The 12,930-nt window shown below is 45.9% G+C and overlaps 1 protein-coding gene across 4 annotated transcripts in view; it reads right to left on the bottom strand.

Annotated features, from left to right (window-relative positions):
- Nucleotides 1-12,930, bottom strand: part of Kcnh1 (potassium voltage-gated channel subfamily H member 1) — a 308,814-nt gene that overhangs the window by 221,330 nt on the left and 74,554 nt on the right. For 2 of the 4 annotated variants that reach the window (XR_003837613.2, XM_021160418.2), the window contains exon 6: nt 4,065-4,538. Coding sequence is in view for 3 of the 4 variants with exons in the window: in XM_021160418.2 (XP_021016077.1) it covers nt 4,065-4,538 (474 nt within the window). In the remaining variant the exon portion in view is untranslated. The remainder of the gene's footprint in view (nt 1-4,064; nt 4,539-12,930) is intronic. The other 2 variants (XM_021160427.2, XM_085843957.1) reach the window with 1 other exon arrangement.

Below are 12,930 nucleotides of genomic sequence, written 5' to 3'. Positions count from 1 at the left end.
ACTACCTGCCTCTGTTCTGGCCCTCCACTCCATTAACTGAATAATAGCTTTACACAAAAGGGTGCCCTCAGGACCAGTGGCTCTGCCCCTCACTAGGCATCAGATCAACACCACAGCTGTCTCCTCCACACCACTATACCCAACGCCCAGCTTCTCTTCCACATTCACATGTCAAAGGGGTGAGCACACATCAGCAGCTTCTCATCAGGTTGATCACTTCTGTGTGCTCTGCTCCTGCTTTACCAAAGCTGTCATTGGGAAGATGAAGAAGGGGTCAAAGGGACCCAAGCAGTCCTGTGAGCAGGTGACTGAGGCCATGTGAGAGGCAGGACCCCGTGTCTGCTTTCTTTCCAGTGAACTCAGAAGAGCCTATCCATCTCTGACCCCCAGTGACCTCCTTTCACCCTCTGCTAAATGCCTTACCCACATCACTTCCTCCTATAGCACTGCAGGGCAAAGGGCAAAAGGGCTTCCTGTTTAAACAAAAGGCTCCTGTAGGTGAGAGCAATGCAGAACAAACTTGGAGCCCAGTAGGTCTGAGGTTGGAGCTAGCAGGGGGCTCAGGATGACATGCAACTGTGACCACAGGAGGATCAGAGACCCCTTACCCAGCTTCCTCACATATATCTCCCGACATATCCCAATTGGTGTGAAATGCACAGTCAACAGTCATCCAAAGCTTTAAACATTGTCCAGCCTGAATCCCTTAATGCCAGAACTGCTACTTTGGATCATGAGATGGTTGACCTCTGGCTCCAAGCTCTCTTCATCTCAAAGCCCACTGATGACAGACACCTTTCCTAAACCAATCCATCCCACAAACCTGGAAATCAGGGGCTGTCTCTACGGAGCTCAAAACTGACGGCTTCCCAAGACAGCACACACAGTGCCGGAGAACAAGCTTTCTGTCCTGTTAGCCTCTAGGCCATGGAGCCAATCTTTCATACCTGTTTGCAGTACCATCCGTTAGACACTAATGTGAACTCATGGAAACTGAAGAACTGTCTTGTTTAGCTGCAAAACTCCAATGCCACTGCAATACATAGTGCACATCTTATTTTACAAACCTATGTGGCTGTATGAGTGTGTGTGTGTGTATACACATACAAACATGTATATGTGTGTATGTATGTACATGCATGTATATGTTTATGTGTGTGTATGTGTACATGTATTATGGTGTGTATATGCATGTATGTTAAAGTCTAGCTAAAATATTAAGGCCTAGATGGAATGTTAAAACCTAGGTAGAATGTAAGGACTAGATAACTGTTACCTGGCTAGTCTGACATTTTATGCTGTTGCTGATAGTATAAGGAAATTTTCTCCTATGCTCTTACAAGGAAACTTTCTCATGCCCAAGCTGATTACATATTTTGTTATGTTCCATGCTCTTAGAAACCAATCATGATAGAAGTCAGAACTATTTTGCATAGTTACCCGCAATAGTATGGACCCAAACCAACCACCCATGTATATATGCAATCTCTTTTAGATTACAATAATATATTTGAATTATATAAGCCAATAGCATAACTTTCTTGAGAGACAGATACCTCCCAATATGAACCTGTATATAACATTTTATGGTATTTGCTTTGGTAAGCAAACCCTGGGATGGACCCCAACATAAGAGACACCTGCACCAATAGAAGAAACTATTTGGAATAAGACTTCCATTTTGAGTATGGGTCAAGTCAAGTTTAAGTTCCCAAGACCTCCCTAGGAACTGACATGCTACTTGGCAGAAAGAAAGACCAAGCAAGTCTCACCCTCGTTAGCAAGGTAATTCATGAATGTTGGACAAGTCACATCCTGGAAGACGTTAGGACATGAATATTAGATGAGCCAGGTCACCAGCCACAGTTGAATACCCCAACCAATGGGAGCAGGATAAGTGTACAACAAAGACATGTTCCTAAGGAAATCCCCATCCCTAAATTCTGATTGGTTGAATCGTGTTCATTTGTACATTTGTGTACTTGCCACAGATGTTTGTGGGTTTTAGGCTTAATAACCCTGTAGGATCTTAATTTTATGTCATGGTTCAGCTCCTGAGCCTCATTAGTGACCCTGATTAATCGATCAATCCTGAGGTCTATACTCAATAAACTATCCCTGTCTGACTAAGATTGGTATTCATTTGGTTTATGAGGTGACTCCTGGGCCATAACATGTATATGTGTGTACATGTATGTATGATGTATGCATGGTGTACACACATGTGCGTGAATATATATAGCTGTGCATGGTATACAGAAGCCAGAAAAAGACATCTGGCTTTTCCTCTATCAGCCTCCACCTTATTCTCTGAGACAGGGTCTCTCACTGAAACTGAAACTCAGTTCCAGCTATGGCTGGCCAGTGAGCTCCCAGACTTCACTTGTCTCTGCACTCCCAGCAATAGGGCTATGGGCATGCCCAGTTATACCTGTGTGCTACTGACCGATTTCAGGTCCTCTTGCTCTCACAAGCACTGTTCACTGAGCTCTCTCACAGCCCCTCAAGTGTTTGTTTGTTTATTTTAGCATAAACTTTAACTTCCCATGTATATATGAAATATATTTTAGGTTACAATTGTATATTTGAATTATATAAGCCAACAGCATAACTTTCTTGAGGGACAGACACCAATTCACATCGAAGAATGCCAACATCCTCTCCAGAGGGGATTCTGTCCTCTGCATGTAGATGGTCTGTCCATACTCAATTAATCTTGCAAAACTCACCAAAGGCATCCAGAAATTATCCCTTGCAATTTTACATTATATTAACAAGTGGTCCTGTTTGCATACCCCTGTAATATCAGCACTGAAGACACTGAGGCAAGAGAATTACAAGTTTAAAGCCAGCTACATATCAAGTTCTAGGCTGACTACACAGGCACTGTTTCAAAAATAAAATATCTTAAAACAGACACAGCAGGGACTGTTCTGGATCTGGAGTGGGTGTGCATCTAATCTCTGGCCTCCACACTCTGATCTTGGTGGCACTCGGTAGGAAAGCTACCCCTCAGCTGGAGAGCAACTCAGCTGTTTGGTTTCCCCCAAGGGAAGCAGCTGATGCCCTCAGCTATGGCTGAGCTGGTTTGAAGGCAGAGGAATGGGGATACCCTCAGTCAGTGCTTCCTACCCTGGATGGGAGTAGATTCTGCCTTCCAAGGCTATCTTTACTCCAGAGGATGTGCCATGCCTCAGCTCAGCCTCCAGATGGCTAGTTGCCCACAGTTAATCCTCCTGACCCTCTGTAATCAGAGACAATGAGGTCCCAGTGCTGAACAAGCTGGAGGCTTATCAAGCAAGTTGTTTTATCTTAATCCATAATGGAACACTGCCCTCCAAGCATCATCCAGATTAAGAATCTACACTGTTCCTTGCAGTGACTTGGCATCCTTGCTTTTTGAAAGGAGACATTGGCTCCCCACCCTGGAGGTGGGGGGAGGTGCTTCCTGCCACAGCTGCCTCAGTCACCTGCTCCTAGGCTGCCTGAGCAGGTTCCAATCCCAACGTGGTTACAAAGTATTTACAAAGCTGAGACTCCACATAACCCCAGCACCGGCCTATCAGAGTAGCCCAGCAAACAATTACCTCCAAAACCAACACTAGCAAGAAAACAACTCAGTGCAACATTTCCCCAGAGAACAGAAATGGCCTCAGTTACCATTGGTTACAGCCTGTGGAACAGCCAGCTCGGAGCAGATGAAGAAAAGGCCCATCAGAACACCCAACAGGTACACACCCAACAGTCCAGTGCCAAAGGGAAGGCTCCCTGGTGCAGTGGCCATGCATGGCTGCTTCTGCAGCCTCTCTTCCCTGAGCCAGCAGCTGCACTCCACATGGAGGAAGAGTGAGCCCTTGGTCTCTTCCACACCCACTCACTGGCATGCAGGGCCTCTGGACCTCCAGAGGACAGGAACGGCAGGCAGGATACCCATGGTGCATGCTCCCTCTGTTGTGGCATGGCTCATGCTGCCTCCCACCCGCTCAGTGACTCTTATGCTGACCACCCGCATTTCATACAGCTTTAAAGACATGACAACAAGGTCCAAGATTTGAGGGATGTACCTGACTCTCTCTCCCCTCCAGTGGTGGTGGGATCTGATCAGCAAAACCAATCTTCCCTGGATCACCCATAAAGGCACTAACCTCATCCACGTTCTCAAAAGCGTTGATGACGTCATACGGCAAGCAGGACAGAAGGTCAATCACGAACCATGTCTTCAGGTAGTTCATGCGGATAAGTTTGGGGTCAGATATCACTTCCCCCGCTGGCCCGACAAAGGTGGTGTGAAAATTCAAAACAATGTCCACCAAAAAGATGACATCCACGATGCTGTCCACCACCAGCCAGGCCACATTATTCTGCCTGGTTTTAAAGGAGACGTTGTAAGGGACCAGGATGGCTGTGTAGAAGGTCAGGATCAAGATGATCCAATCCCACGTGGTCTTAAAGACACAGTAGTGTAGGATGATGTGAGGGGGTGTCTTTGGCGCCTCTTGCTTGTACTGGGGAAGGATGTCTGAACCCAGCTGCAGGACCTGTCCAGAAAAACACCACCAAGAGAGACAGGGTTAGGATTTCACAGGAGCATCTCACCAGCCTGCATCTGCCAATGGCAAATGCTCACAACACTTTGAACAGATCATTAGCTACAATAGCAGAAGCTGAGGGAGAACGGGGGAATTTATATGAACATGATAACAGAAGTGCTCGTGCCGTAGTGATAGTGGCTGTTGTCTGGCTGACTGCAAGCTGAGCAGTGTGCTAAATACTCAGACGCGTTCATTGTCTTGCTCGTTTCTAAGCACAACCTTACTTACTTGTTTTCCTCTAGGCAGTTTCATATGTGACATGTGAGAAGCCGAGCAGGAGAATTAAGCAAGTTTATTCCATCAATATTTATACATTTATTGTTCTGTGCCGGGAACAATGTGCTAGAGGTCCTGGGCATCTGGCAATGAAGAAAGAATGTGGGGCCTCCTCGCTTAGAGCTCAGTTTCATACACACTTTGAGGATTACTCTGTTCTGTGATGAAGGCTGAATTGATCTCTCTTCCTGGGAAAGGGGGGGCAGAGAGTCCACACTCCACCTGTATTCAGAGCTGTTCTGAGTTTGACATAGGAAGGGAAGAGGACTTCTCATCAGAGCAATTAAGGAAGCACAGGGGCTGGGGCATGGCTAAGTCAGAGGAATGCTCCCCTGAGTCAGAAGAGTACTCCCCTAGAACGGACCAGGCCCTGGGTTTGACCCCAGCATTCCATAAGCCAGGTGTGGTTGTGCTAGCCCCATAACCCCAACACTGGAGAATGAAAGAAGGCAGAAAAATCACCTTGGCTACACAGTGAGTTTGAAGCCAACCTGAGATACATGAGACCCTGTCCTCCTCCCACCAAAAAGGGGAGCTTGGGCTCAAAGAACAAAACAGATAAAACAAACTACATAGAAAGCTGAAAAGATGGAGTAGGAACAAAGCCACAGCGGTGCTCCCTTGACTGGGCTCCTCAGGTGTGCCCAGTCTTTGACTGGAAGAGGTAAGTGGCCTAGAAATGCCAAGGCACACAGACAATACCTCTCTTCACACACAACCCATTTTCTCCAGCCAAAGGTCGTGGCACCATGCAGCTCCCAAAACAGAAAGCCCTTAGACAATGACTGTGCTGCTGGAGCCATGGGCTACAGAGATTGTTGTGCCCTGTACCTACTGGGAATGGCAAAGGTACTGTTGGAAGCCTGTTTCCTCTTCCCAAAGTTGCAAGGGAACAGCCACCCTCCCTTCCTGCAAGGGTGAATCATGAAGAGGAGGGAGCCTGAGATCCCACCACACCCAGCAGTATGAGGTCACCCCTAGTATCTACAATATCTACAACCCAGAATAGTAACAATGTAAGAAGGGGGAGAGGAGCCACGACCGTGGTGGGAAGGAGGAGCTTCTCCTATCACTGTAGAGTGAGGAGCACCCTGCTAGGCACAGAGGCACATATTCCTCATGCCAGATGGTTGAGGCAGGAAGATCGTTGCAAGTATAAGGCTAGACTGGGCTACAGAGTGCCTCCCTCAATGTCACTAGAGACAGAGTGACAACTTGCTCTTTGATCCAAGGTGGACTGAAACTAGGAGATGTCTGCCCTGTCCCCCTCTGGGTGTTATAAGAGAGCACTGCCCCAAACGGAAGCTCTAAGAGAAATCTAAAGTCAATATTCAAAATACCCAGGTCCACAAATGCCATTCTTTATACAAAGAACCACAGGAATGGCACACTGAGTGAAGCTAATCCGTAGACACTAGCACTAGAAATGACAGACATCAGAAGCATCCAACACCAGATGTCTTAGACAAGCTGGAAAGTAAATGGAACCGTCCTGGCACAAAAAGAGCAGACGCAAAGGCAAGCTAGGTGGAGGCTTCAGACGGCAATACAGTGACCGCTGTTATGATTATAAAAAGATAAGGAAATAAAAGAATATGTTCTATGGAGGTGTGGGGGAAGGGGATGCCTCAGCAGACCCATGCCAAGGCATCCCTTCCCCCTGAGGGACCAGCCACACAATGGTATAGTATGGAATAGAGTTTATTTAGGGCATAGGGAGGGGAGTTAAGAGAGTAATAGAGGCAGAGAAAGGCAGAGAGAGTAGAGAAGTAGAGATTGGCCATGAGGACAATAGAGAGACGGGGAAAGGGAATGGGGTGAGGAGGAACAAGTGGGCAAGAGGCAAGAGAGAGGGAAGCAAGAGTAAGAGAGAGAGGAGGTGGCAAGCAGCCCCTTTTATAGTGAGCCAGGCCTACCTGGCTGTTGCCAGTTAACTGTGGGGAGGAGCACACCTGGCTGTTGCCAGGGAACTGTGGGGGTGGAGTCCAGACAATACCAACAACTGCTATTAAGGAGAAGAGGAGAGGAGAGGGAGAGGGAGAGGGAGAGGGAGAGGGAGAGGGAGAGGGAGAGGGAGAGGGAGAGGGAGAGGGAGAGGGAGAGGGAGAGGGAGAGGGAGAGGGAGAGGGAGAGGGAGAGGGAGAGGGAGAGGGAGAGGGAGAGGGAGAGGGAGAGGGAGAGGGAGAGGGAGAGGGAGAGGGAGAGGGAGAGGGAGAGGGAGAGGGAGAGGGAGAGGGAGAGGGAGAGGGAGAGGGAGAGGAGAGAAGAATCCAGTGTGTACCCTCATCAGCAGAGCCTCAGGGGCATGTAGAAGCAAGTAACTTGAAGACAAAACACAACTGGAATCATCCTTTAGTTCCTGTCCTGTGAAAGACATGACCACTGCAAATCAGAGAGATGGTAACAGTGCTACAGAGGACCAAGTCACCAGGAAGACCGGGTGACCCTCCTATGGATGCACTGAAAAGAATTTCAGAGTGCATGAAGCAAAAACGCATGGAAAAGAAGAGAAAAGCTCATTCACCCACGTCTCTCTCAGCGAAGGATACGGCAAGCACTAAGCAGAAAACTAGCAAAAATGGTGGAAGACGTAGCTCGGCGGTAGAGCTTACAGGAGACCTTGGGCTCCATCCTTACCGTGAGGAAGGAGGGAAGGGAAGAGTGAGTGAGAGGATTCGCAAGGACATAGAATTTGATGATGCCAAGAATCAGTGGGATTTTATTCTGATAGAATTCTCTTCCCACCGCAGCAGAGTACACAGTCTCTTCTAAGGTACATAGAGCATTATCAGGAGAGCCTCATGCTCGACCGTCAGACAACCACAAACACTTACCAGAAAACCGCACAACTTCTGTCCTATACGCCCACACACACTGGAAAGACAGCAATACCCCAACACTTGAAAACTAAACAGTGCATTCTTCAATAATTCATGGGCCCAAAAGCGCTTATCAAAAGACAATTTAAAATACATTGAATTCAATGGGAATGAAAACTGAACACATCAGGACCAGTGGGATGCGACTGAGGCAGAACTGAAAGAGAGGCATGCAGAGACAAAACAGGAGTCCTGGCCAATGACCCAACCCCTCACCTTAAGAACCTCTGTCAAGAGCAAGCTAGAACAAAGCAAGCAGAAGGGATGACAGGCAGCAGAGTCAGTCGGAGCCAAAGCAAAAGGAGAGAGCACAGCCAGTAGTTTTTAAAAGATTAGAAATAACACTGGGGCTGGCAAGATGGCTCAGTGGGTAAGAGCACCTGACTGCTCTTCCGAAGGTCCAGAGTTCAAATCCCAGCAACCACATGGTGGCTCACAACCATCCGTAACGAGATCTGGCGCCCTCTTCTGGAGTGTCTGAAGACAGCTACAGTGTACTTACATATAAAAAAAAAAAAAAAATGATGCTTTAGAAATAACACTGGGACTGAGGAGTGTCTTGTAGCTCTGTGATCAAGGCCCTGGGTTCAATCCCCAGCAGCAAAATATAAAGTAAAAGTGGTAAAAAAAAAAAAAAAAAAAAAGTCAAAGAAAAGCAAATGACTAAGGATGAACGAGTCAGCGTCACTCCTGGGAACACCAGAGACCAGAAACCACTGCAAGGGACAGCAATGACAACTTGGTACTTAGAAGCTTCAACAAATGGATTCCCAAAAGACATACAGTGTGGGAACCCACAGCCCAAAACCAAGGGACTACCTTCTTACTGTTTAACTTCCCATAGCAGATAAAACCAAGGTTTAAATCCCCAAAGCAGATCTCTCTTGGCCCAGGAGGTCTTAATGAATAACATTTCCAAATTTAAAGATGAAGTCACAGCAAATTTGCACAATTTCTTACAGAAAATATCAGCAGAACGGACAGTTCACAATTCTTTCTGTGAAATTAGTGTTACCTTGATTCCCAAACCAAAGGCAGCATAGAAAACAACAAATATCCCTCATAAACATATATACAAAAGTTCTTAACAGTTGGCAGCAGACAGCATTTAGCAGTATTCAAAAAAATGAATTACTATAGTAACATATTTCAGAAGTATAAGCTAATTCAATATTTGAAAGATTGGTGATTGATAAAATTCAGTACCCACTTATGATATTTTAAAAAGTTGGAAATAAGAATATGGGGATTTTTTTTAATTTTACAAAGGAACAGAAGAAAAGGAGGGATGAAGAGGGAAACTGAGGAAGGAGTGGGGGCAGAGGTGGGCACAGGCCCTGTGTGTGACCTACAGCTAACCATTCACTTTATCCTGAAAATCCAAGTGCTTTCCCACTAAGATGAGAAAAGGCAAGATATCAACTCTCATACTCTCGCTCAGCACTGTCTCACCACACAGTGAAGCAAAACAGGAAAGAACAGGTGTCCAGGTTACAGAAAAAGTCACACAACTGGCCCATTTGCAAAGACCACAGTAGCATGCATCTGTAGAGGTTCTCTGAGAATCTACAGAGAAACCTGCAGAATGAACAGGGCAGTTAGCAAGTTCAACAAGACAAGGGAAATGTACAAAGCCACTGCATTCCTTTACCATAGACACGAACACCAAAATGTTATGCTACCATTTATAACTGCTAAAAAACACATAGGTGTAAATATAGAAAAGCGTGTCGCACTCGAATGTTGAAAACAACAACATGTTGATGAAACAGAGCCAAGAAATGTAGAGACACCGCTCTCGGAACTTGGAAGACCCAACACACCAAACATATCCATTTCCCCCAAATGGACATCTAAGTTTAGCACAGTTCCTATCAAAACGCTAGTGAGAATCTTTCCAGACACATGCGCTCAAAAAAAACTCCCTAAAATTATGTGGAAGGGAAAAAGAACCAGAAAGCCCAAAGCAATTTTTAATAAGAGTAAAGTAGTTGAAACTTACCAAGTTATATACATTAAACATATGTGGGTTTCTTGGTTTTGTTTATCTCTCCTCAGGGGAGGGGAAGATGGAAAATGTTATTTAAATATCAATTATACCTCCGTAAAGAAGAAAGTGGGGGGACTGGTATAGCTGACTTCATGACAACTACAGCTACCATAATTAAGACTGGGCTATGAGCAGGAAACTGGACACAGGAAACAGAACATATCAGAGGACAGGGTAAGGCTCACACAAATATGCCCAAGTGACTTTCATACCACTTGGACTTGTAAACTCGTAAACTCTCACAAGCCAAAAAAACAAGATAAGTTGCTGTGCTTAGCACATTATCTCAAAGTGAACTCACTGGATGCAGAATGAATGTAAAACCGTATCTCAGGAGGAAATCTCTGAGAAAAGCTTTAGGATCTTGGATTCAATGGCAAAACCATGACTTAAATTAAGAACAGACAGTGGGCTTTACAAAGACGAAAAGACAGGCACCGTCGGAGTAGACAACTGCAAAGCAGCATCAACAAAGAGCCAGTGTGCAGAGCACACAATCTGCAGTGCACCAGTCTCAAACTGAGAAAAGCAATCCAGTCAGAGAACACGTAAAGGGCGTGGCCAGCAGGGATTTACAGAGAGCAAATGAGCACATTAGCCATTAGGAAAACACAGAGACCACAAGGAGACATTCCTGCATACCTGTCAAGATATCTGATCTGAACAGCCATGCTGGGTGCAAAATGCCAGTGATAAGGAAATGACCAGACCATCAGTAGGAAGGTAAAATGGAGTGGCCATCCCAAAGGAGTGTGGCAGCCTGGGGCACTCAGAAAGTGAAGCCATATGGCTGAGCTCTCCATCCAAAACATGAAGAGTTATGTGAAAGCATTTACAGGCACTTTACTCTAGAGAAAAACATCAGCAGTACTTCAGCTAGCCTTCAGTGGATGCAGGGTTTAGCAAACCATAACACATCTAGACCAGGAAACTCAAATCAGCACCACAAACCTGTACATTAGAGATACAGGCATTACCTGCCTGACCCTCAGAGTAAAAAACTTAACTTTCAGGTTTGTGATTTATATAACATACCTTTAGTGCGCATATGTGGATGCATCTATATATGCGGACTTATGTGCATGCATATGTGCATGTGTACATGCTGGTGTGCATATGTGCACTTGAGCATGTGCACGTGTGTGCATGTGTGTTCATGTATGTGTGCACATGTGTGAATTGTGTGTTCATGTATGTGTGTGCAAGCATGTGGTGTGTGTATGTGCAGGGGGAAGGTGTGTGTATGTGTGTGTGTTCATGTGTGTATAGTATATGTGCACATGCATGTATGTGTGTGTATATGTCTGTGTGTATGTATGTGTGAGAGAGAGAGACAAAGAGAGACAGAGAGAGACAGAGAGTGAGAGCGCGAGTGCGCGCGCGCGCGCGCGCGCGCGCGCGCGCGCGAGAGAGAGAGAGAGAGAGAGAGAGAGAGAGAGAGAGAGAGAGAGAGAGAGAGATTGTTTATTTTCAGATAGGGTTCCTTCACTGGCCTTGAGCTAGCCAATTAGTCCAAGCTAGTGTCCAGCCTGAGGATCTGCAATCTGCCCCTCCTAGCGCTGGGGCTGCGAGTGCACATGAGCATTTTCACGTGTGTTTTGGGGTCGAGTCTATATCCTCACTCTTGTAAGGCAGGCATTTTAGGGACTGTGCCATCGCCCATTCCTTCCTACAGGCTTAGGACTCCATTTATTTAACTTACTTGAGATAACACAGTTATAAAAATATCACAATAAATGGCTGCCAGGGCTGAAGAAGGGTGCGAGGAGAAGGAGGCGGGTATGTGGGATCGTTTAGCTCTATCATTTAGAACTGTCTGTGAATATTTAGTTATCTCAAATAAGTTTAGTTTTTAAATATCAGCCAAAGGTAGGTGAATTATGAGTGTTATGAGGAAAGAGCCCCATGAACCTAGCTAAGGGAAAGGCAGGGGAAAAGGGAGATGGGGTTAAGGTTCGTTCTGCTTTTCAAGACACGGTCTAGGTGATAGACTACTCAGCTAGAACTCCAAAGACTCTGCTAGCAAGCAGGTACATGCTGCTTGGAAACTGAAGCCACCTACAGCTCCTTAGTTCTGGTAGCAAACTCTCGGCAAAAAGATATCCTTTCTTAGAGTAGTGGCCATGCCTGTGACAGTCTGATAAAGTCCACAATGATTTCTCAGTGGGGTTTTCCATCCTGAGTCTTCCCAGGGCAGTAATACACCCTGCCTGAGTGAGTACCTTGCCTAGACCAATGGTACCTTGCCATCTAGGCTGACCACATTCACCTCCTTGCAGCTATACTCAAGAGGATCTGAGGGAGGCACCAAGGTATGTGGGAGGTCCATGGAGAACTGTGTGCAGCTTCCTCCTCCCATTTCTGAGATTCAGCATTTACACGTTAACCACCGAAACCAGCATTCTAGAAGTAGATTTAGATGCTAGGATGTTTTTTGGGTTTTTTGCCCATGTTTCATGTTATGATTTGCACATGTGTGTGCACTTTTTTGCATGTGTGTAGATCACACGTGTTGGGGTACATGAATGTAGTTGTGTAGACCCACACAAATTGAGTTTAGGAATCAACCTTGCTTACCCTTATACCATATTCACTGAGGCAGGGTCTCTCAGTGACAGAGCAGAGCTCACAGCTTCAACAAGTCTCTGCAGTCCCCTGCTCCAGGGCTCCCATCTCTCCCTCCCACAGCTAGAACACAGGCTGCTGACTAAAGGCAAGCACTTAACTGCTGAGCAAAAACATTCTCTTTGCATTCTCTTTACAAGCTTGTGGAGAAAGCTATGAAGGATTGCTTGAGACAGATCCAAGCATCCGACTTAGGCTCTTGCGTATGTCACTCTGCTGTGAACTCTTGACATCATCATGACATTGTGAAAAGCAGAAATAACATGGAATTCTGTAGAGCAAGCACTTTACTTACAGAAAATCAATACCCTTAAGAAAATTTCCTGACCAAGAGACCATTTTGCATCCAGTAAGCTATCTGGCTACAATCGCCATTTATAGTAACTACAGCGACAAGTGACTGATTATTCATATTGATCAGAAAACTCCACGAGATTGATCACCTTCCTCCCCAGGAGGTGAACATGGCAATGGATTCCCGGCAGGAATTACTGTAACAGCTTTGACC

The sequence above is a fragment of the Mus caroli genome, unplaced genomic scaffold (genome assembly GCF_978045245.1).
Source record: "Mus caroli unplaced genomic scaffold, Mus_caroli_1 scaffold_1, whole genome shotgun sequence".
NCBI lineage: Eukaryota > Metazoa > Chordata > Mammalia > Rodentia > Muridae > Mus > Mus caroli.
The sequence above is the reverse complement of the archived record's forward strand: the minus strand, read 5'-3'. Positions and strand labels throughout refer to the sequence as shown.